Source organism: Dicentrarchus labrax, unplaced genomic scaffold (genome assembly GCF_905237075.1).
Source record: "Dicentrarchus labrax unplaced genomic scaffold, dlabrax2021, whole genome shotgun sequence".
NCBI classification, from domain to species: Eukaryota; Metazoa; Chordata; class Actinopteri; family Moronidae; genus Dicentrarchus; species Dicentrarchus labrax.
Genome location: NW_026136704.1, coordinates 26094415 through 26116153, shown reverse-complemented (window position 1 = coordinate 26116153; position 21739 = coordinate 26094415). Strand labels below are relative to the sequence as shown.

The 21739-nt window shown below is 40.2% G+C and overlaps 1 protein-coding gene across 10 annotated transcripts in view; it reads right to left on the bottom strand.

Moving 5' to 3' along the window:
- frya (furry homolog a (Drosophila)) overlaps positions 1–21739 on the bottom strand; it is a 53167-nt gene that overhangs the window by 30715 nt on the left and 713 nt on the right. For 2 of the 10 annotated variants that reach the window (XM_051397164.1, XM_051397165.1), the window contains exons 1-7: positions 16803–17860; positions 6662–6861; positions 2088–2141; positions 1065–1204; positions 838–928; positions 602–681; positions 421–501 (exon numbers count right to left, since the gene is read on the bottom strand). In XM_051397164.1, the coding sequence (XP_051253124.1) occupies positions 421–501; positions 602–681; positions 838–928; positions 1065–1204; positions 2088–2141; positions 6662–6861; positions 16803–17019 (863 nt within the window). In that variant the 5' untranslated portion in view covers positions 17020–17860. Of the gene's footprint in view, positions 1–420; positions 502–601; positions 682–837; positions 929–1064; positions 1205–2087; positions 2142–6661; positions 6862–8574; positions 8833–12024; positions 12297–16802; positions 17861–19935; positions 20096–21739 lie in introns of those variants that run through there. The other 8 variants (XM_051397166.1, XM_051397173.1, XM_051397168.1 and 5 more) reach the window with 6 other exon arrangements.

Here is a 21739-nt window from a genome sequence, read left to right as displayed (position 1 = left end):
CCTCGTTCTTTCTTTCTTGACCTTGAGAAAAGTAAAGATCTCTATAAGAAGCCTCCTGGTGAACTATCTCTTGCAGGAAATTAAGCAGAGTGCACTTTGGAAGGGAGGTATGCAGTGTGCTCACCAACCATATCTCTATTTTAAGGGTTTGTTCCTTGCTGCAATGATCTGAAAACTTCAAATAAACAGACATCAATTTCCAGTCCTAGTTTGGTGTGAAGGCAACTTGTCCAAAAGTGTGTCGTCCCTACAGTATGTTCCAGTCTCTTCAACCGGGAGATGTTTTGCAAGAAGGCATTAGGAATCATAATACACCATTTCGATGTGGCATGACACCAAAACCCAACAGAGCAGAGAATGAAGAAAAGAGAAAAACAATATTTTCTATTATATAATCATAGTTCTGTCTTTGCTACTTACTTGGACTGGGCTAATACGCCTATGATTTCAGCATAGAGGTCTGCTACAGTGTGCATGTTGCCAGTGTTAGGACCGTGATACCTGCAGGAAACACAACATAAAGTAAAGAAAAACAAACCTTAGAGAAATGTTAAACTATGAAAGAAAGAAGGAACTGCACTGGAAAAAGACATGAGCTTACCCCTCTTTGTATCTAAAGTGCTTAAAGGCTAAGTTAATGACTTCATTGACCAAGCTGTCAAGGACCGGGTGGAGCGGCATCTAGTTAAGAATCAGGAGACATGAAAATGAACGTTAAAAAACAACACAAGTTTATTTTTTCGGCAGCAGAAAGCATAACAGCTCTCTGAGTGTAAGTGAGATTTATACAATGAAATAATAAGATAAACTGACACGGACACAGTTAAGTCAAGTCACCTGTTTCAAAACTTCTATAAGTACAAGAGAGAAGATGAAGTCAATGGCCAAATCCCTCCTTTCAAGTAGATAATCTCTCTGCTGCTCATCGCTGTTAGAGAGAAAAACAAGATCAACAGGTTTGCTACAATCATACAGTAAGTGTGCTGCACCATTGTTGTTTCTCAGGTTTTACATTTTACACAGGTGGAACATTGCAGCATCTAGAAATCAGAAATGATTCTCACTTTTTGGACTTGGTGTTAGCTCTTGGCCGGTACTCATGCAGCTCCTCCTCTAGTCCATTTTGTCTTTTGTACCAGTCAAACAGAGTGCGCAGGATGGAGGGGAGACAGTACTCAGCCAACGAGCTCATGGTGCTTATCAACTAAGAAAGAACAAGACATACATCGTGCAAATACATGTTTGTGTTTGGCAGTTAACATACCAAAGAGATAGGGATCAGTGTTTCCTTTGTTTATTTGTACAGCAATTTACACAACAAATCAAACCGCACAAGAGGATTCATTAACGTTTCATCATATTCTCGACATTTGAACAATAAATGGAGTGGAACGTAATGAGGCAGCCTTTAAGCACTACATTAAGGGAGAGAGGTGAGATTGCAGGGTCAGCTGGTCCTCACTGGGACTATGCAGAGCGACAAGGTGCCTGTGGGGCAGCCTCCCTCAGTCTTGGGGGAGGGAGAGGGAAAGGAAGGAACGGGTGGGATGGGCTGGGCACACAGGAAGGGAGGAGAGTCTGGTCGGGCCGGGGGAACACAGCGAGCCCTTCATTCAGCACGAGGCTGGAGAAGAATCCGGGCTCTGTGTGGCTGCTGAATGGCCTCACGCAGCAGCACAAACACACCCCTGTGGCTGTGAAAGGGCCCTCTCTGCAGAGCCACAGACCTGCTGGACACACCTAGCACAGAGCCGGTGCCAGCTCTCAAGGTAAACACTCCTGCCCTTGACTGGATCTGAAAGACCTTTTTGGGATGTGAGCAGGGCTTTCACCCACTAGCTCTTTCATGTTACAGTGCATCATACTAGAGCAGGATTTAGGACGTAAAACTGACTTGCTCACAGGGAGAGGCAATGTTGGTCTTATATAATCGCTTGCCGGTTAGAATGTAAAACATGGAGGGATTAAAAATACAACCACAAAATGTCAACTCATTTTTTATCTAACGGTGAAATTAATACCGTAGGTTTATTAAATTATCATCTTAATGCATCACTTTTTCGCTAACAGCATTTCTCAGCACTTACTTGGTCAAACTGAGGATCTTCTCCTCTCTGCAGTGACTTTGTTAATGGCTTTTCCTGCAAACACAGAAAAAAGGGAGTCATTTTACAACTTTTGTAGGTTTTATTTGTACAAATTCAAACTGGCAAAGTTGTCTGAAGTTTGCCCTGAAGCTCATAACTCTACCCGCCCTGTCGGAAGACTGCGTGGAGTATTTTTGAAACAGGGACTCATTACAGCCCAGTTAATGAGAGAGCCATCAATCAGTCTGATGCCAGGCAGGAGAAGGGAGGGTCAGATATTAGAGATGGGACATTCTTGACAGCTCCCATTATTACAGTCTTCTATCATCTGAGATATAGGCCTTCATGGGGGATTTGGGTTGAACACAGTGTTCCCCTGCTGTAAGGTCCTATAGATGGTCTCTGGATTTGTATATTATTTCATAGTTATTTGTTAGTAAATGGAGGATCAAAATGATGACTTCTTGAGTTTAATAGAATTATGTTGGAACACCTGAAATAAACATTCACTTTCTTAAACATTTAAATATTTGATTCATTTTTTGGAACATAGGTTCCTTCTAACTCGTTTAATGAAGCAGTCCATTTTCTTGTCTATTTAAGAGACAAAACATGCTTAAAATTATCACTAATTTACAGTAACTCACAAAAATGAACGCTGTATTATTAATAAATTAAGAAATAAATTACCAAAGCATCTATTTTTGAAGAGTTTCCACTTTACTGCGGTACAGTCTTAAATAGACACAGAGTATTTGAAAACTCTGTGGTTGACAGATGAAGCCAACAAGGAAGTAACAAAAACTGCAGTTTCCCGAACAGCAACTTGAGGCTGGCTACAGAAATATGGCCAAAAGCCCCCCATATCTCCATAAGCCCCCATATTGAAATGCCCAAACAGCATAAACATGCTTACAGACCGGTACAAAAAACAGTTTCAGTCTCTGTAGCTAATTTCCCCGTTCAGGACAGCTTTACAGGGGGTGAATTTTTATATAACTCACCCGTTTAAATTATAGTAAGCCTTAAAGTTATGCATAATTAAGGGCATGGACGCTGTCAGTGACAGGTGGGTGCCGTCGCAGGCTGCTGTTTTCATTAACCAGGTTTTATTCAGCTCGATCTCAGCTCCACCCATTTTTACAAAGTGCTATTTGGTTTCATTTGTGCACAAATTTAAGGTTTTTGAAAAGGTTTCATTTTAGTTTTTAAAGATATTAAATGTCGCTTTAGCAGGGGACATGCCATCACAGGCTTGATATATTGTCAAACTGATGTATCTAAAACACACAAAACAGTAACAGGAGCATGCTTATATCCAGAGTCACCAGCTAATCTATCCTCGCACAAATCAAAGCATCTGCTGTCCTTTACCTTTTTGCTACTCTGCTCTGCCAGACACATCGCTCTGCTGTCTCGTTAGCCAGACAGCAAATCACAGCACATCACTTACTTGATGATTAATCCAAAATAGCTAACCGTCTGATGGGTCTGACATTGGCATTGCGTGGGCTGATGGCAATTTTCGCTCTCTCTCTTTTGCAGCTGGAACGCCAGCTAAGCCCCATGCTCTGGTGAACCTTTTAGTTTCTGTACAAATACTTGCACCTGAGGAGCCCATCTGTGCTAGAATGACAGAAGAGTCGATGCTTCTTGCACCGTCTGGGCTTTAAAGGATTTTACAGCCCTTTTTTGCAGGCTGATACAGCAGCACACTTTGTATTCAGTCATCTCGCAGATTTACAGCATTTATTTCCACTTACTAATTTAAGCTTAGAGATCATCTGTTCTTCATTTGGCCTCTGAGTATAGACTTTCAAAAATGTCATCTGTATTTGATGAATTAATACTGACTTCAGATCGCTGAACATGATGGATTCAGTTAAACAAATTGACCTAAATGATGAGGATAAGCAGGAGGGACTACTTTATGCCAATAACTACACGGCAGGGCTAAAACAAATTACTCAGCCAGTTCTCCACTGAGAGGAAAAACAAAGAGACATCCTCCCTGCAGTTCTCTAGAGGGAGTTACACTGAAACGAGGGGCTGCACACTTTCCCTGTGGTAATTAACACTTCCCTGCAGACCTAGGCCAATGACTAAAGTCTATAAATCACAGTCCCTAAAACTAGAGACTGCCTGTCCATAGCAGCCACACGTAGACTGACAGTAAATTTAACCAGTACAACCTACATAAAGTTATTGTAAATAGTATTAATGCAAGTATCTGTACCAGCCCGGGATCTGTTTTCTCCTGTTTTAGGTGAGAGATTTATCTTTTTGAAAAATAAATACTTTGCTGGTGGTTCTAGAGAGTTTCACTGTCATGTTGCACCTAGGCTTCCCCTCAGCCGGGGCATTAACTATTTGTGGTGAACAATGCTACAGTGTCTTAGGCCATAGGCTATAGATACGGCGATGAATGTATTTTAGTTGGAGTCTGAGGCTCTTCTTCGTAATGTAGATCAGTTGGTCATTTTTAGATGACTTTCAATTGTAAGATATTAATGTGGTTCTGGGAGCAGGTGGTGAGTGGTGCCTGCATTAACACACAGTGTCTGCCTGACTGTCTGTCAACAGAATTATTTATGACAGCTGCTGTTGGCTCCACCGATTGGCTTCAACCTCCACTGGACAAAAAGTCTCTCAAAGGTTTTACTGGCAGCTCTTACCTTCATCTCATTTTCCAGAAATGCCCATTAGTCAGTATCTATAGTCGCAATATAAATACAAGGGCAAGAAACAATAGATAAGAAAGAAAAGGAGCCCAGTCTGTTCAAAATACCACTAAATCTTTAAATGGCTTATTATTCCATCCTGAAGTACTGATCTAATCACAATATCAGAGATTGGACATTTACCTGAAGAACTCAGAACTGTGTCTGTTCAATTGTGAGTAAATAGCAATTATCTTTCATTATCAACTATCAACTATTAATTGATCAATTGGTCTATAAAATGTCAGATAATAATAAAAAATGTCCGTCACATTTTCTCACACAAGTGACACCTTCAGATGTCTTGTTTTATCCGAATAGTCCAAAACTCAAAGATATTCAGTTAACAGTGATACTATCAAACTGAGTAAAGTTGCAAATCCTCGCCTTTCATTTGGAATATATAATATTTGGAACAAAGAAATATCTGGCATTTGTGCTAGGAAAAATAATGATTTATTATTATATTATATTTATTATAAAAATAGTCACAGAATTAATTTTATTACAGCCTTACAGCCCTTGCATTTAGAGAAAATGCTCTAATTCAAAGCTAATTTTTTACTTATTTTTTTACTTTTAGACAAATCAGCTTAAGTAGAGCTGAAACATAGTGAGTAGTTAAAACCATCTAATAAAGAATACTTTTATTATGTTTTTATTTTCTTATTATTTTTAGGTAGCCTAGACTCACTGTCTGAGGTTAATCTCTTAAAATGGTTATAACCACCAGTTTTTATCTATAAAAGAGTCCATAAAGAGGACATGACAATAACTTCTCCCAGGCAGTACATTTCATGTGCTAAACTCAGCCGAAGCCTGTAAACACTGAAGTCCACATTTTGTCCCCAGGCTGCTTCCTTTTTGTCCTGAAGGAGTTGCTGCTTCACACAAAACTACCAGGCCTTCAGCTGACAGCAATTAAACATGACAAGGTAGTTAACATCTCTGTGTTTGTGTGTGTGAGACTTGAGAGAGTTGCATGCCCAGGGCCTCCAAAGTAATATATCACAGTCAAGTTTAAACTGTTAAGCGCTTCATTAGCGGCAGTCAGGCTGCGCATTGTCACAAAAATATTTTAAGTACTGTACAGCAAGTAGAGCTTGTAGAAAAGGCCACTTTCTACTTCTACACATACAGTAAACAATACTGTACTGTTTTTATTACAACTCTGTGTAAACTGTGTAACAGGTTCAAGTGTAGTAAGTTAAAGTAAATAATCTAAATACTTCTTCCACCACTGTTCGTAATTCATCACCGTCAAAACCAGCTATGTGGCTGTCTACCAGGCTTCCTGTCTGACCTTGTTATGGTGGTTCACAACCTGGGGGTCGGGACACCCACAAGGGGTCACAAGATGATTAACAGAAAAAAAACTATATATATATATATATATATATTATATGATATTATATATCATATTTGGAGGATTTTTCTTTAATCTGTGCTTTTTTCTTCCTGTTAATAGAAAAATAATTTAATGCAGTTTTATCAGCTCCTAAAATTATTCAAATAGAACAATCTGTAAAAACTTTGTTCAAGCTTTGATTAAACTGCATGCAACTCATATCATTCAACCTTTGATGAGTGGTTGCATGTACGTAAGAAATGGTTTTGTATTGAGGTTTACAAGCCAAAACGGTTAGGAGGCTTGTTTCAGAGGACTAATGTTATGACCTCACTTCCCCCCTTATAATAACAGCTGCCTATTTTTGGATTTTGTCTCAAATTCTGACCCAAAACACACATAGAAATCCCCGCACATTTCAAAAAGAGAAACAGAGCAACAACAACCAATCACTACAGGACATAAAGAGCACTAACACTCCAGCCTATCACACTCTGCCCACTCACCAGCGGCTCAGCCATGATGATGCGGATCTTGCGCTCAGACACGGTGGTGAAGTTGGCGAACAGGCTCTTGAGGACATACTCGCCCGGCTTGCTCTCCGGGTCGATGCTGATGGGCATCATGGCCGGGGGACCCTTCTCTCCCTGAGGACAGCAGACTGGAGGGATGGGGGGTTTACTATATCCGTTCCCCACGGGCGAGGCTGCAGAAACAACACAAAAAGCACGAGATGGGAAACAGTTTTGTTCAGTCAAACATTGCCAATTAAAGCACAAATGAGTTGGCCGGGATCAGCCACAGATCTGTTTACAAAGAGAGACCAGTGAATAGAGTATTACTGAGAAGTTTCCAAACATGGACATAAAGTTCCCAACATGTTGAACATTCCTGAGGGAGACTGTCCAAAGGGCACCGGCTTGCCCCGAGTCTGCACTTTCTTTCCTACTGCTACAGTGAACAGAGCACATATGGAAATTAAAACACCGTGGCCAGCAGCTGGTGTTTTCATTTCGTACCAAGGATGTCATTGCCCTTTGAGGGAAGCAAAAATCTTGTGCATGTGACCATCCTTCAGCCAGTGTTATGATGTGGCCCACGTTTAATAACGGATGACTTGGCTGTGGCCATAAAATCCTGCAAACACACACACAAGTTAAAATTTACCTCAGTGTTACACTCTGTTGCTTCCACATACAAAAGTGCTAAATATAGTAAAGAACTGCATACAAACATCTCATTAACTGAAATTTTTATTTAGCCTGAAACTCTACAACTCCTAACTTCACGTCTATCTCACGAACTGCCATAAATCTGTGTTTGAGAGGTTTTTGGAAGGACAGAAAAGACTTACTGCCTCAGAATGAAAACCACATTATCTTCAGCTACTGCAGTGTACAGCAAAGTGTGTGTCTGTGTCTGTGTGTGTGTGTGTGTGTGTGTGTGTGTGTGTGTGTGTGTGTGTGTGTGTGTGTGCATGTAATAAATAAATGTGACTGGACAGAAATCACATCAGCAGCAGTACTGTACAGCCTGCACTGTGTCAGGAACACATTACATCCGTCAACATCACATATCAAACACTGGGCTTTATGGTCAGCATGAGTTTTCGTTTTCTTTGCTGTTAAATTATGGATTAAAATTGGCAAACGGTTTGAAATCCCTGTTCAACAGTTTGGTTATAGCTTACTAAGACAAAACACCTCAGCCTTGCTGCATATCTGTGCAAGGTGAAACGTTCATATTGGGAAATTTCTCTGACATCACAATGTGAAATGCTGAATGGCCAAAATAATATATAATAATATAAAATATGATAATTAATCACAATTGCCAAGAAATCTGAAGTATACTTTAGGCCTGTATATCATGTTTAAGCACAACATAAACAGACCCGATGAGCCGATGAGTAATTTATGTTCACGTAGTCAAGTTGTGGCAAGAAAAAAAGCTACAGCATGTATTAAAACAGAGAAATCAGATAACTGGTAATTTAATTTAATGACTTCAGCAGTCAGCCAAAAGCAAAAACATCAATTTCCCCTGCAGATCAAAGGTGGAGAGGATAAGAACAGCTTTAATGAATTACCTAAACTGCTTTACTCAAAACTTTTACCTCTTACAGGTAGGAAGGAAACAAATACACACACATGAATTGAGATTTTACACATTGACTGTTGTGCAGAGCGGAAAAATGACCTGAGCAATCTGCATTTTTCAGAGGCTGTACCGTAAGAGTAGCCAGCTTGCACAAAAGACACTGGAGAAACGCTGTGGTACTAGTACACAGGTCTTCTTCTGCAGATCTTTTCAGGACATGAAGAACTTTGCATTTCTGTCAAGGAATGCCCAGCATGTGTGACGATCTCGTGTGACTTTCAGAACATGCTTCCCTCACTCGAGGCAACTCAGCACCTACCCAGGCCCTTAATGAAGCTGATGACGCTGGCCTTGCTCCAGCACACAGCCGTCCCGTCCATAGTGGGGAAGGAGGATATGCTATCCAGGGTTCAAGACAAATGCTTGCTAGTAAAATCCATCAATGTCCATGTCTTGTGTGTCAGCTGGCTCTATCCTGCTGGGCATAGTTTCCATGGCGCGCAGAGTCAACGGCGGGTGTGTTTTAAAAGTGGGAGTAGTGTTTGGTACGGGAGACCACGCAATCTCTCTCTCTCTCTCACTCTCTCTCTGAGCTGCTTCTGCTATGGCTTCCTCTAGCCTTGTGACCAACCGGTGCCGTCCAAGAGTGAAGGTCAGACAGGAATTTTTAGCTGAGGCACAGCACAGTGATGAGGCCCAACATGCTATGGTGGCATAGTTGTGTGACTATATTTATCCCGGGGTAAACACTATACTGACAGGGCAGCCCGCCCCTTTTCCTCCACCTCTGTGATCCTAAAGCACGAGGCACAGACCACCAGAGTGTAAACACCATTCTTGATCAGGCTCTGCTTCGGCACACTGTTTTAAAGTTTTTTAAAGAATTAAAGACTAAAGCACATTAAGGGAAAACCAGTAAAACATCTTAGTTGTAGGTAACCTCCAAGTGATTTGTCTTTGTCTGGATGCAAAAACATTTGATTATGCAAACATTCAATGACAACAAAATTAAATTAACTTATCATGTTATTTAACTTCTCCCATGTCAATGGTTTAAACTGGAGATGGGAGGTGAAGAAAGCAAACAGTGTGCATATCAAACCCTTTCTGTTGCTCTGGGCGCTGTACGAAGACTCGGAGGCGACATGTGACCCTGCAAACAAGGAGCTCCAGCACAGTGTGCATTACATCATCGCCATGCTGGAAACACCCTGAGCATGGTGGTGCTCCAGGGACAATGCAAACAGGCCAACAAGTGTCTGTCTTGCACACATATAAACACAGACATGTGTAGAAAGAATGCTGTTCCCTATGAATCCTCAGAGACCACTGAGTAAACAACCACTTTAACAGTCATTTGTGAACAGAGTGGGTGGATATTTAGATACCACTGACCTCCTTAACAGGACCAGAATTCCGATGTCAACACAGACCTTTGGGAGCACTTAGTCCAGCTGCTGTGAGAAACATTGACTCTGCATTTCTTTGCCAGAGCAGTGGGCAATATAGGCTTTGAAATTTCAAAATGTTACTATTTTTTCCTCTCCTCCACCACAGTATAGTATTTATATATTATACTTCCAGGCTGGGAATAAAGGGACACTGTTCTTAGATGCTCCACTAAAGGTGGGCGTTAAAAAAAATGTTTGCGTCATGTGATGCAATAAGGAGGGAAATTTTGACTGCTGGTTTAGATCATAAAGGAAATAACCGGTCTCTGTTATAGGCCAGATGTGCCACACTGACTCTATTTCCATACTCAGATGAAACCAAATAAGTCACTAGAGCTTATGTTTAATCTATGACTTCATATCTACAAAACAAAAAAAGAGAAACTGTAACATTTCCACAATAATTGCTGCAAATCTCCTGGAATGCTGTCTGGAGTTGAAGCTGAAATATTTTTGCTGAAATATTTATCAAAAGAGGACGCAACAGCTGGAGCCAATGGAACATCCTAATACTATTACAAGTTCACAGTTTTGAGTGTCTGAAAAAAATTGGGGAGAGTGGAGAGAGTGAGAGAGTGATTACAGACCTCTGTGAAAAGCAGATTAAAATGTCGGTCTCAAACTATTGACCATCAGCCGTGTTGTATCAAGCTGACATCATGGTGGATACTGTTGCCTGCTGTGAGTGAGCGTTTCAGGCCATTTATATAAGTCCCTGTTAAAACGCCTGCATCTGTCTTTTCCAGCTAAACAGAAGGACTCGACTGCGTATAACTTGCACAATTTTACCCACTGTTGAAACACTATATTTAGTACTGCACTGCACACACAAGTTAAAGCGTTATTTCAAAACTTCGTCAAATGTGATAAAGTGAGCATAATTGCATTTGATAACAGAAATTAAATGGCAACTAAACTGAACAACAACATGACTGCTCATCAGAAGAGCACCGCTGTGCTGGCTCGGCTCACTGCAGCTCATCTCCTGCTCTGATTGGCTGATGGTGGACCGGCCTTCGGGCAATTTGAACACCAGACCTGACGCCGCTGCTGCACAATGCCAGTTCTGTGCTGCTGGTTGTCACTGTTTTATTGGAGCTGGACACATTGACTTATGAGAGACCAGTGTCTAAAGGGCCTTGACTTTGTTTACCTTGTGGTAACAGTGCAAACAGTATCTGACAGACAGCAGATAAACACATACTGTTGGTTCCTGGTTCAAACACGATCAATTGTTATATATTCAAAAATCAAAAGATAAATACATTTGGTCAATCAATATCCACAGCCAATATGTCAGGAATCCTAGTGTTAGAACAACACTGTCTCTGCTGCCGTGTGATTCATTACGTAACAGCTCGTGTAAATGTGAGCAGAGAGCTGAGATTAGGAGATCACATATTTAATGAAAACGTTAAATGCATAGCTGTGGGTCGCTTCTGATACAGCACAATGACTGCCTGTGCCTTTATCAGCAAAGTGACCCACTCTGAGGATTATGCAACATCATCAGGAGATGGCTCAATGTTGAGTGTGTAGACAGGGACAGCATGTTCTATGGTATCTCTTTACATTCAGATTCAATGGATATACACAAGCTACTACGCTGCTTGAGAGTCTATACTGCAAGTGTTTCACTGGCTAAGGTGCCGTTTTCTGGTTTGGCTCCTGCTTATTTTTAATCCTCTGTTTGTTTAACGTCCAAAGGGAGTCCATCTTTATAGTTCACCCATCATGTCTTACATATAACAGAATTATGCCATACTCAGACGCAGAAAGGCATCCTATCCCATCCTCATGGGCCTGATGGACGGCAGTAGGGTTGTGAGCTCTGGACAGAATATCCAACCGAGCTGAACCTCCACTAATCCTATTACTGTGTCCTTGCACTTAATAGTAGCTATTGAGACTCTGTCAGAGACTCACAGACTGAAGTAATAAAAGGCTAGAATCTAAAGTGAAGCAGAGATGCTGAATCATCATCAGCAGAACTTACAGTACACAGGTTAATCGGAGTATTGCTAACTGTAACACGGTGCTCTGTGCCTGTGTAACTCTTGCCAGATGGACTCAGTGTGTGGTTAGTTAGTTAGTGTGGTGCTCTGCTGCTAAAAGTATGATGCTTCCAAGTTTGCAACTGATGTGCTGAACAATAAAATCAGGCTTAGCTCAATCTGCAACAAGCAACATCACATCCTCGTCACAGACCACAACAGGACAGAGAGGCTATAAAGTCAGGCTCCCAGTAGAGCTGCAGCCTCAGTCAGCTGAGTATAAAAACCACAACAACAACAACAGAGAGACAAACTGCTACTCACTGCCGCTCCACGATTTCAGCAAGGATTTGATGCTGATTTCAAAGAAGCCTGAGTCCTGCTGGCTGGCCATGACTGCAGCTTCCTGTTGAGTGTCCCCCCTCTAGTTGTGTTTCCCTCCAGTAGCGGCAGCAGCAGCTGAGCTGGGACCAGCAGGTAGCGCCTGCTGTCACCTCTCTGTGACGCACACAATGCTGTGCTGACGAGACCCTGAGAAAACACACTAGCACCGCTTTACCCCTCCTCTTGTGTCCTGTCCTTGGCTATCAGCCCTCTCTCTCTCTCTCTCTCTCTCTCCCTCCCTTCACACTCTCTTAACATCTCTCTCTCTCTCTCTCTCTCTCTCTCTCTCTCTCTCTCTCTCCTCTCTCTCTCTCTCTCTAAAGCTGTGGCAGGCAGTGGGCGGCAATGCAAGCTCCCTTTAAATAACTGCGCGGAGGCTGAGAGTGCAGGAAGCAATCCTCTTAGCAGAGCGCAGTTAATAATAACTACTGTTTGTCTGCGTGCAGGGCCTGATAATGATGACAGCACTAGGCTTGTGCGTCTCTTAGCGTGACTGGGAGCATCTGACGGGCCGCCACCACTGACAGAGGACATGGAGAACGCGGGAAGTATGACACATTACAGGGAACATCTGGGAGAGCAGAGGAAAGAAGAAGACACTAAAGTGATCAGCAAGCAGGGGCTGACTGTTGGCTTTTAACCCTTTTGCACACATTTTTGCTTTGATTATTATCATCTTTACATACCAACATATTTTCTAATTATTTCTATCATTATTTTATAATATCCTTAACTTGATTAATAAGTTCTAAATATCTGATCAAAAAATAGAGAAAAAGGTCAATTACAAGTTCCCAGAGCCCAAAGTGACTTATTTAACTTGCTTATTTTGTCAGAAAAACAGTTCAATCTCAAGAGTATTAATAAAATTCATAAAATGTGAAATTAATTTCTGTTGTGTCTTTAAATTAATGTCATTTTTAACTTACTGTTTTAACACTATGATAAATCAATGAATTAATTAATTAGTTTCAGCACTATTATTACCATGTATCATCTATTTAACCATCCAGCAGCCTATATCTCATTACTGTTGTTTGCGTAATATAAAATAAATGAATAAATGAGTCAATATGTATTGCAGGCAGGCTGAAAATTAGTGCTGGGCGATATACTGGATGAACTGGTATTAGTTCATATACCACTGCTGTCACTCATTTGTTTCTTACTTGTGCAATAGAACATTTGAGTAATGTCTCTTTGAATTTTAAATACTTATTATTTCAAATTTAATTTCAGATAATAGGTTTTATACAACTATTTTGAAATATAAGTTTTGAAAGGGAAGCAATGTGAAAATTGTTGACATATTTTAAGTTCTGTGTTTAATACATTGCAGTTTGCACAACATAAACAAATGTTTCATGCATTCTGATTCATTAATATATTTTATCATTTGGGGGGCCAAGAAAACCCAATAGTGATCAATGCCTTCAGTATATACTAACATAATAGCATTAAAATGTTTTTATATTATATATACTCCTGACAGTAAAATAACCCCAACTCATATAAAGGCCCAGACAGGCAAAAAAAAAAAAAAACTGTTGGAACCTTCAAAATATTTTATTTTGTTCATACTGTCCAGCACTTCTGAAAATGTGACATAAAACACTTTATTTTCTCTCTTTTTATGAAATCTTACTACACTGAATTGATCTAAATGAAAAATAAACTTCCCTGCAGCTTTTCAGGACATGTAACAATTAATTCTCATATTCAAAACATTTTTCAATGTATAAAGCAGGTGCATGGTGTCAACCATATGGACTATAAAATGTCCTCCAATCCCCTTTCCTCTACTGCCTCTCAGCGCTCTTAGTATAATCCTATCAGAACTCTGTCTGTCCATCAAGCGACAGCCACTTGACCTTCATTATGTAATACACTCTGATGGAGAAGCCATCGCTGGGAGCAGTGTTTGATAAACACACATTTCAGGGGCTCAGGTGTCCTGACTATACCCAAGACAGTGCTGCCTGGCTGCTCCTGTGTTGATCTAGTGTGTGTATAGTTGTACAGGATATTTTTGTTTTGGTCGCTGTGACACAGCAGATAGTATGTTTGCATATGATCACACCCTTCTTCCCACAGCCGTAACTTTGTTTTTCTTTTTTAGCCACTAAATAAGCCACCTTGCACAAAAGAGCTCTTGTGACACTTGTTCATGTTGTCACACCATAACAGATTAAAACTCCAGGGAATGGAGTGAGAGAGCTTCCTTTTATAATATGTGAAGAATATGACTGGTTATAGTGTGCACACTTTACAGAGCAGTTTTGTTGCGAATAAAGATGTTCCATCTGTGGAATCTGCATCAAAGCAACATTACATGTAGCTTTTCTACCTCAAAAACAGCTTCAGAATAATTTTGGGCTGGGAGCAGTGTGCAATGCTTTAGGGCACTAAGTCACACACCACCAACTATGTCACTGATTTGGGTGAAACAGGATTACATTTTATGGAGAAAATGTTTTCCCTCTGATGTCTACCAGCTGCTCCTCCTCAACTCTCAGTTTGCTGATGGACAGAAAGCTTTACTTATTGCTAAGGTAAGTTAACCACTAACTACAAGGAGTGTTGGTGTTTAACTTTATACTTGTAGCACAGGAGCTTTGGATCACAAGAAGGAAGAGGTTTTTTAGGCCTGGGGGTGGGGGTGGGGGGCTAACGAGGAGGAGCCGGTGATCAAACCACCAACCTTCTGATTAGTGGACAACCCACTCTACCTCCCACACTCTTGAAAGTGGGGGCGCCAAATCGCAAAAAAACACTTTTAAAAAACTATCTTTATCTATATTTTTTTGTGCACCAATAGTATATAGTGTATACAAGGGACGTGTGGACACTGAAAGCGCTCTGTGTGGCTTTGCTTTGAGGTGGCTTCTGATACTAAATTAATATATTAAAGCTTTCGCTTACTGTGGGTAAAATCTCACATACTATTCACAAATTTTTTGTGTTTAGTTCATCTGTGGTATCTTTTAACATGCTCATGCCTTCATAAAATAAAGAGAGTAAAAAGATACACAGGTTCTTCATGAACATTTCAGTTTCTTTCATTTTTGCCTGAATATTTTAGTTAAAAAGTAAATCTTTGTATCTTTGCCTTATCAACAAACATCTCCTCACCCTAAAGACATTAAATTAATGCAGAGCGATAAGGAATATAATTAATCTAGTCTAATTATATGAAAACACAGCAAAGTCACAGCAAAGCACAGCACAGTCACCATAAAGCACTTGATCACTGAAAACAGAGATCAGCCTTTACACACTGAACACAGTTTACTCTCCTGATTTATCCATCAGTTATAATCTGGCCAGACTGACTTGTCCAGTAAGAGGCCCTCTGAAGGGCAAACGGTTATGTAATTCCCTAGTTGAACAATTGTAGACTTTTTTTCAACAAGGCAGCTAAACAGGAAAAAGTCAAAGCAGAGGCGGACCGATGGAGACGTCTCAGACACCAACCACACTGTTGGTTATTTTTATATTAAAATATGAGAATGAAACAGTGTTATGAGTCTACAATCACAACAACACTATGTAACTGTGACTATCTCAGGCCTAGGATCATTTTTCTGGGTCAACTCTATAAAATTTCCAGTGACACAGCATATCATAGCACTAATATCTCCTGTCCTGATGGGTCAAACTTTCTATTATTTGAGTAATAACTTGTCTAATAGACCTGTCTCTCAGAGAGATTTCAGGTGACTTTACCAGAAAGCCATGAAGCAGACTGCACTCTTTTACAGATATCTAAACTGTCAACGCAGATCAGAAGAATATGTAATGAATATGCCAGAAAAGATGTAAAGATGTAAAATATCATAACAGCCAGGAGTGGATATCACTACAGAAACTCTAAAGAAACTTAAATACTGTGTTTATGGCAAAACATCTTATCTGGATGTCTTTAAACTTGTCAGCATAACTGCTGCCAAACATTTAGACAGTCTGCTGCGGCCTGGATAGGATCAGTGTAGCTTCTTAAGAAGGAAACAACTTCAGTAATACTCTGATAATTACCAGGTTTGCAGGTCTGTTTATTGGCAGCTTCACCAGCAGTCCCAAAGCAACATGTGCAAAAGACAAATAAATCAGAAACACTTTGCTGGTGACAAAAATGACTGTAAACATTTTTTTCTTAATTAGGCTTTAGGTGGGTGAAGGCTCTGACACATTAAGCACTTATTAAAAGCATTATCAGGCTCTGATGAAGGTTAGGAATGTGAGCTATGTCTGTCCAGTTCAGCCATCTTTGTGGTTATCAAGCTCAAACACTTGACTCCCTCTTACTTACTCTCTGCCCCTGGGGCCCCCCGAGTTTCTTCATCTTCTTCTCTTTTATTCTGGTGTTTAACGTCCCGATTTATTTCAAGTTATTACTGTTTCCTCATTGCTCATTTTTCTAAAGACATGAAGAGCTCAGACATTTTGGACAGTGAGCTTAGCTCAACTACATATTACCACAAAATGTATGATATACTCTCCCACTGTCTCTGACGCCATTATTAACAAGTCATTAGATTCCTAGGTAACTATGACAAATGCACTGGGGAGGTGAGGCATTTCACAAAGCCATGGTAGTAGTAGCTGGAAAGCCAATATTGCCTCTGAATCACATTTTTCCAAAATCACATTTCTCCCAGATTAAAAACACAATTCTTGAGGTGATTACCACAGGCTCTCAGAGTTAAAGCAGTACCTACTTTCAAGAATGGTGGGCCTCTTCTTATGGCGCATCTTTTTAAACTTCCCTCTGAAGTCCCTGGGTGGGAATGGATCCAGAGGTAAGCTGGCAATGCGCCCCAGGACAACCTCATCCCGTCCCTCAGAGCAATCCGTCTCACTCTCAGCCATGTCTCTCACAGCATTCTCCTCTAAAGACATGTTAGATGGCAGGGAGCCCACAGCTACTTCTATCATTCTTCCAAAGGAGTCATTTGAGGCTGTGGTAGGTTTTCCCCCTCTTTCTTTTAAGTGTTTAATTTTTCTCTTCCTCTTCCTTCCTAACAAACTTCGCTCTTTCTATTGGTCGGGGCAGCAGATTTCTGCCGTGCAGAGATGCAGCCAGAGCTGTCAGCTTCGGTCTGCTAATGTGTTTTAACCCCTGCACTTGTCAGGGCAGTTCAGCAAGTTACAGTAACATTCATGAATTGGGCAGGTATTGGATTACTTAAACAGCCCCTCCTCTTTTCAGCAAAAAGGCGAGAGGTAGAGAAGAGAGGGGCAAAGTCATAACTGAAGAGGGAGGGAGAGGGGAAGAGAGGCCTCTCTGACAGCTACAACATCCCCGCCTACTAAATGCCCACGAGGCATTCCTGAATAAATATCCTGTATTTGTCTTGGAGTCTACACATCATAGTCTAAACAGACATGTCTTGCCTCTGGCAGTGTTAATGAGACACAAACTAATTTCTTACATAATTGTGTACTCATTACCAGCATGAGAATGTTCAAAAGCTCCACAATAACTCTTCACATTCAGAGATGTTTGACAGAGAAATACATCCTCCGCATGCACCAACGCTTCTGAAAGTCCTCGCTTGTTTCCATCAGTTCGGTACACAACACCTGCACATTCCCGACACTTTCTTCTACATCCAGTCCTCCGTGTTGTCTTCCCATGCCATTATTTCCTGCCGATTATGGCTGGCGTCATTGAGGAAATGAGCAAAAGGTGTGAAGCCATCAAGTAATAATAAGACTTAAATCCAGAGCAACTTTCACACAGCTTGCAGCTTATGCTCTATTCAGTCTTTTTAAACCACTGAAGTGCACAGTAACTGGACACACCTACCACATGAACCAGTTTTTCCTAGTGTGACCTACATCAGCAATACAAACACCCTGTGTATGTACGTGAAGGCGTTTTCTGTTTTAGGAAGAAACCACAGTTAGAACATGGAACAACCAGCCTATACACCCTTTATTCATGTCGTTAATATGTTGTTTCAAGGATTTGTGTTGCAGAACACAACTGTGCATCACACCTAAACATGACTAACTCCATTCTAAATAAACAGAGAAAGAACTACGTCAAAGAGAGTAGCTGCACAATAGGGAGCCCCTGGCAACAAGTTTCTCTTCAATCTAATGAGTCCAGCAGTAATTTCACTTTTCATCCTCCTGTCAAAGAAAAGACTAGCCTAAAGAAAACAGATTCAGAGGAATGCTTCTGCAGCAGCACACTTGAGAAAACTGTCAAAAACAACAAAGTACATTCATCATGTTTCTACCAGTGTGAATTACAATTACCTATGAGCCTGGTCCTGACCTACTTAAAAAATGTCCTTCAGGACAAGAATCACCATGTTGTCATAGTAAATAACAAGCAAAGCAAAGACATGTCTTCACAACATCTAAAGACATGCTTTTTTTGTTTGGGGTTGAACGACATCATCCCAAGTCAGGAGATCAAAAGGGGGAAACAAAATCATAATACACACATATGTACCCTTTATATATTGATTTATATCTTGAAGAATAACATTTATATTTTTACCTTTTCTTTCATGAGAAATGATTGTCCCTACTCTCCTGATTCCGTTAGATACTGCCACTTACTCTTTATTCCTCTGCATTGTCATGTATTCACAACAATACCATTTTTTATGAGAAATCTGAAAATCTAAAAGACTCCTGAGATAGGGGCTACTGTCATGTAGTCTTACTGTAAAGGCTATAAACTAACAAAATATGTTGTAGTGATAGTGCACCCTCTAGTGTTCAATACAAAAATATATAATATATATAATGTACACACACATATAATGTGCAAATCTGCTTGCTGAGTCAATTTATTAACTGAATCTGACTGAATAAAAGTTTCAATCTAACACCATGATACCAGGAGTCACAGTCATCTAGTCATCTTTTTATATCTCTTTACTAATAATAGTTAATCATTCTGTGTAGTGACAAATACAACTTCCTCATTCTAATGAACCATATACCAATATTTGGATCAGTCTATCTATCTAATAATTGTGAATTATTTGAACTGTATTAACAGGATTCTGCAGATTAGCTAATAACAGTAGTTACAAGTTATTTACAACCTATAAAATAGATGTAAAAACAAAAAGAAGTTCAGCAACAAAACACCCTCTAGAACTTATGCACTTTGTAAATGAAAGTGAATGTAAAACTACTACTTAGACCAGGGGTCTCAAATTAAGTGTAGTACAAGTGGAACAAAAAAGCAGCCAAACAACAAATGAATGCTCGAAACCGGCTCTCTTCTTATTGACCATTGCACACCACTACTTCAGCCATTATTTTGCAACAAACAAAATACTGTGTTTAAAATAGAATTGTGTTTATATTTTAGTTGTATATACAGGACTAGTTTAAACTGATAAGAAACAACTAGAAAAACAAGAAATAATAATTATAATCTTGGGGGCAAGATTATATTGTAATTTTGACATCATGCCATCATGGCCGGAGGGAGGGGGGTGAACAGACTGCACCCAGGGCTGCACTATATGGTAAAAACTATAGTACTTCATTAGAAAGCTGCTTACCACACATTTTACCTTTATCAAAAAAATTGCTACTTCTGCGATTTGCATATTGCGCTTGGCTACATTGCAATTTTGATAATATTTAATTAACTGTGCAGCCCTAGTTTAATATGCCTCGCTTAGACTCTATGCAGAATCCTGAAGGTAAACAAAAATCAACAGGAACAAATAAATGATCAATAATGTGGAAACAATGTAGACATCTACAAATAAATCAGCCTTTATCATGTATTATATATTAAACTTTAGTCAAGTCTGAAAACAGACTGAACCAATGACAATGTGAATTCAGTTAAAATAAAAAAACTCATACAAACTGTTAAACTGTCCCAGGTTTGTTTCATTGCATTTATCCGAATGTGGAGCAGGTCAGGACAGCCTGGACTGAGAAAAGAGGTTGGAGTCGGCACAGCCACTGAAACCAGCACCCTCCGGCAGAGAAAGAAGGCTGTTTCCATGGTGAAACACATTTAGATTTGCACAGGCAGAGCAGAACAGGATGAATAATTGATAGATATCAGGCCCTAATGTTAGCACAAAGCAGCTCAAGGTTAATTCCAGATATGCTCATTGACTCTTATGCAACAAGTAGACAAACGCACACACAAAGCGTACTGTGAGAACTGATGCGGGATACAGACTGAGACGACTGTTATGTAACGCACTTTAAGATTGAAAATATTGGCCACTGAAGTGCATTTAAGTGTGTTTTTTTAGACACTCGCAGAAGGAGCAACATACTGTACCGAGAGCTGTTTAAATATTTACAAATCTCTTGAATACTATGTGGAAGGACTTTGCATAAAGACAGCTTAATGCCACATGGGGTCATGGCTGCCGAGCTTTTACAGCTGTTACAACCTTTAAGTACTTTTACAAGTCAGGCTTGCTACAAGTCTCCAGATCTTGACCACTTGAGTCTTCCATCTTCACACTTATATAACTTCACATGGCAGATCCGAATCAAAGACGAAGCATCCACAGTGAATATTCAATGGGTCACCTGTTCTCTACACAATTCTGGGTCTGGGCTGGGTCAACACACACAAGGACCTTTTAAGGGCTGCAAACAAGCCTGCACCTGCACCTGTTCCCTGCTATACCTGCCCATTATGAACCTGCAGGGGGAGGGGCTTCATGCAGAACACATGCAGCTACTGTGGAGACCAGGTGAGGTGAACGCTGTGCATATCCAGTTACACTGAGGCGATTATGTTCTCGTGCATTGTGCAGCAATAGGATTGCCTCACTTTTGGGAGAAAAAAAAATCACTTATTTATTGCTCCTGATGGATGTTTGAGCATTTGCCCGATGTCAGCGTGGCACACACACTAACTTTAAAGTATATCATCATTATCGATTCAGTCTTCTTTGCCAGGTGGATAGCCCAGAAGCTTATCTGAGTCACTCAGAAGGGATTATAAATATCAAAAAAGTAAAGACACACTAAGTTGAGTTGTTAAATTCTTCAGTACATACACTGCCTACAGGTATTCACAGACTCTCTCATGAGGCAGCTCTTCTTCTCTGCTAAAGACACCTCGATAATTCTATTGCCAGCACCTCTCGGAGGTGATTAAATTTGAAACTGTCTTAAAAAATCTATTTTATGGAATGAGTAGGCATGTGTTTTTATTGATTACCCAACTCGCAGCAGAAGGGAAGCAAAACTTTGATCGCATCTCACTGCTGCCACTGAATTCTAAATGGATATTATCTGTCTCATTGTACAGTATTATAGATGTCAGTATTGATAGGATTATTTCTGATGCAAAGTTTGACAAGAGTTTTTATGTGAGAGACATTTTTGGTTCACATTAACATTCACAAAAATTGCAGAGTTTCACTGGAGTGACAATAGTGTCAAGTTAGTTCAACACAACGTTATTTATGGAGCGCTTCTGCAAAAACAAGTTTGTTCTGTTTGTTTTGCAGAAATAGTATCACACAAAATAACAGTGTCAACTAAATCTGTGTGCAGAATGAAGCTGGAAAATCCTCATTTATACATCTGCAAGTCAGAGTTTGAGAATAAATCTGACATTGCAGCATTCTTGTGATGATGGATCTGTAGAGATACACAGATACATCCTCAAACTTCTGACTGACTGCTTGTT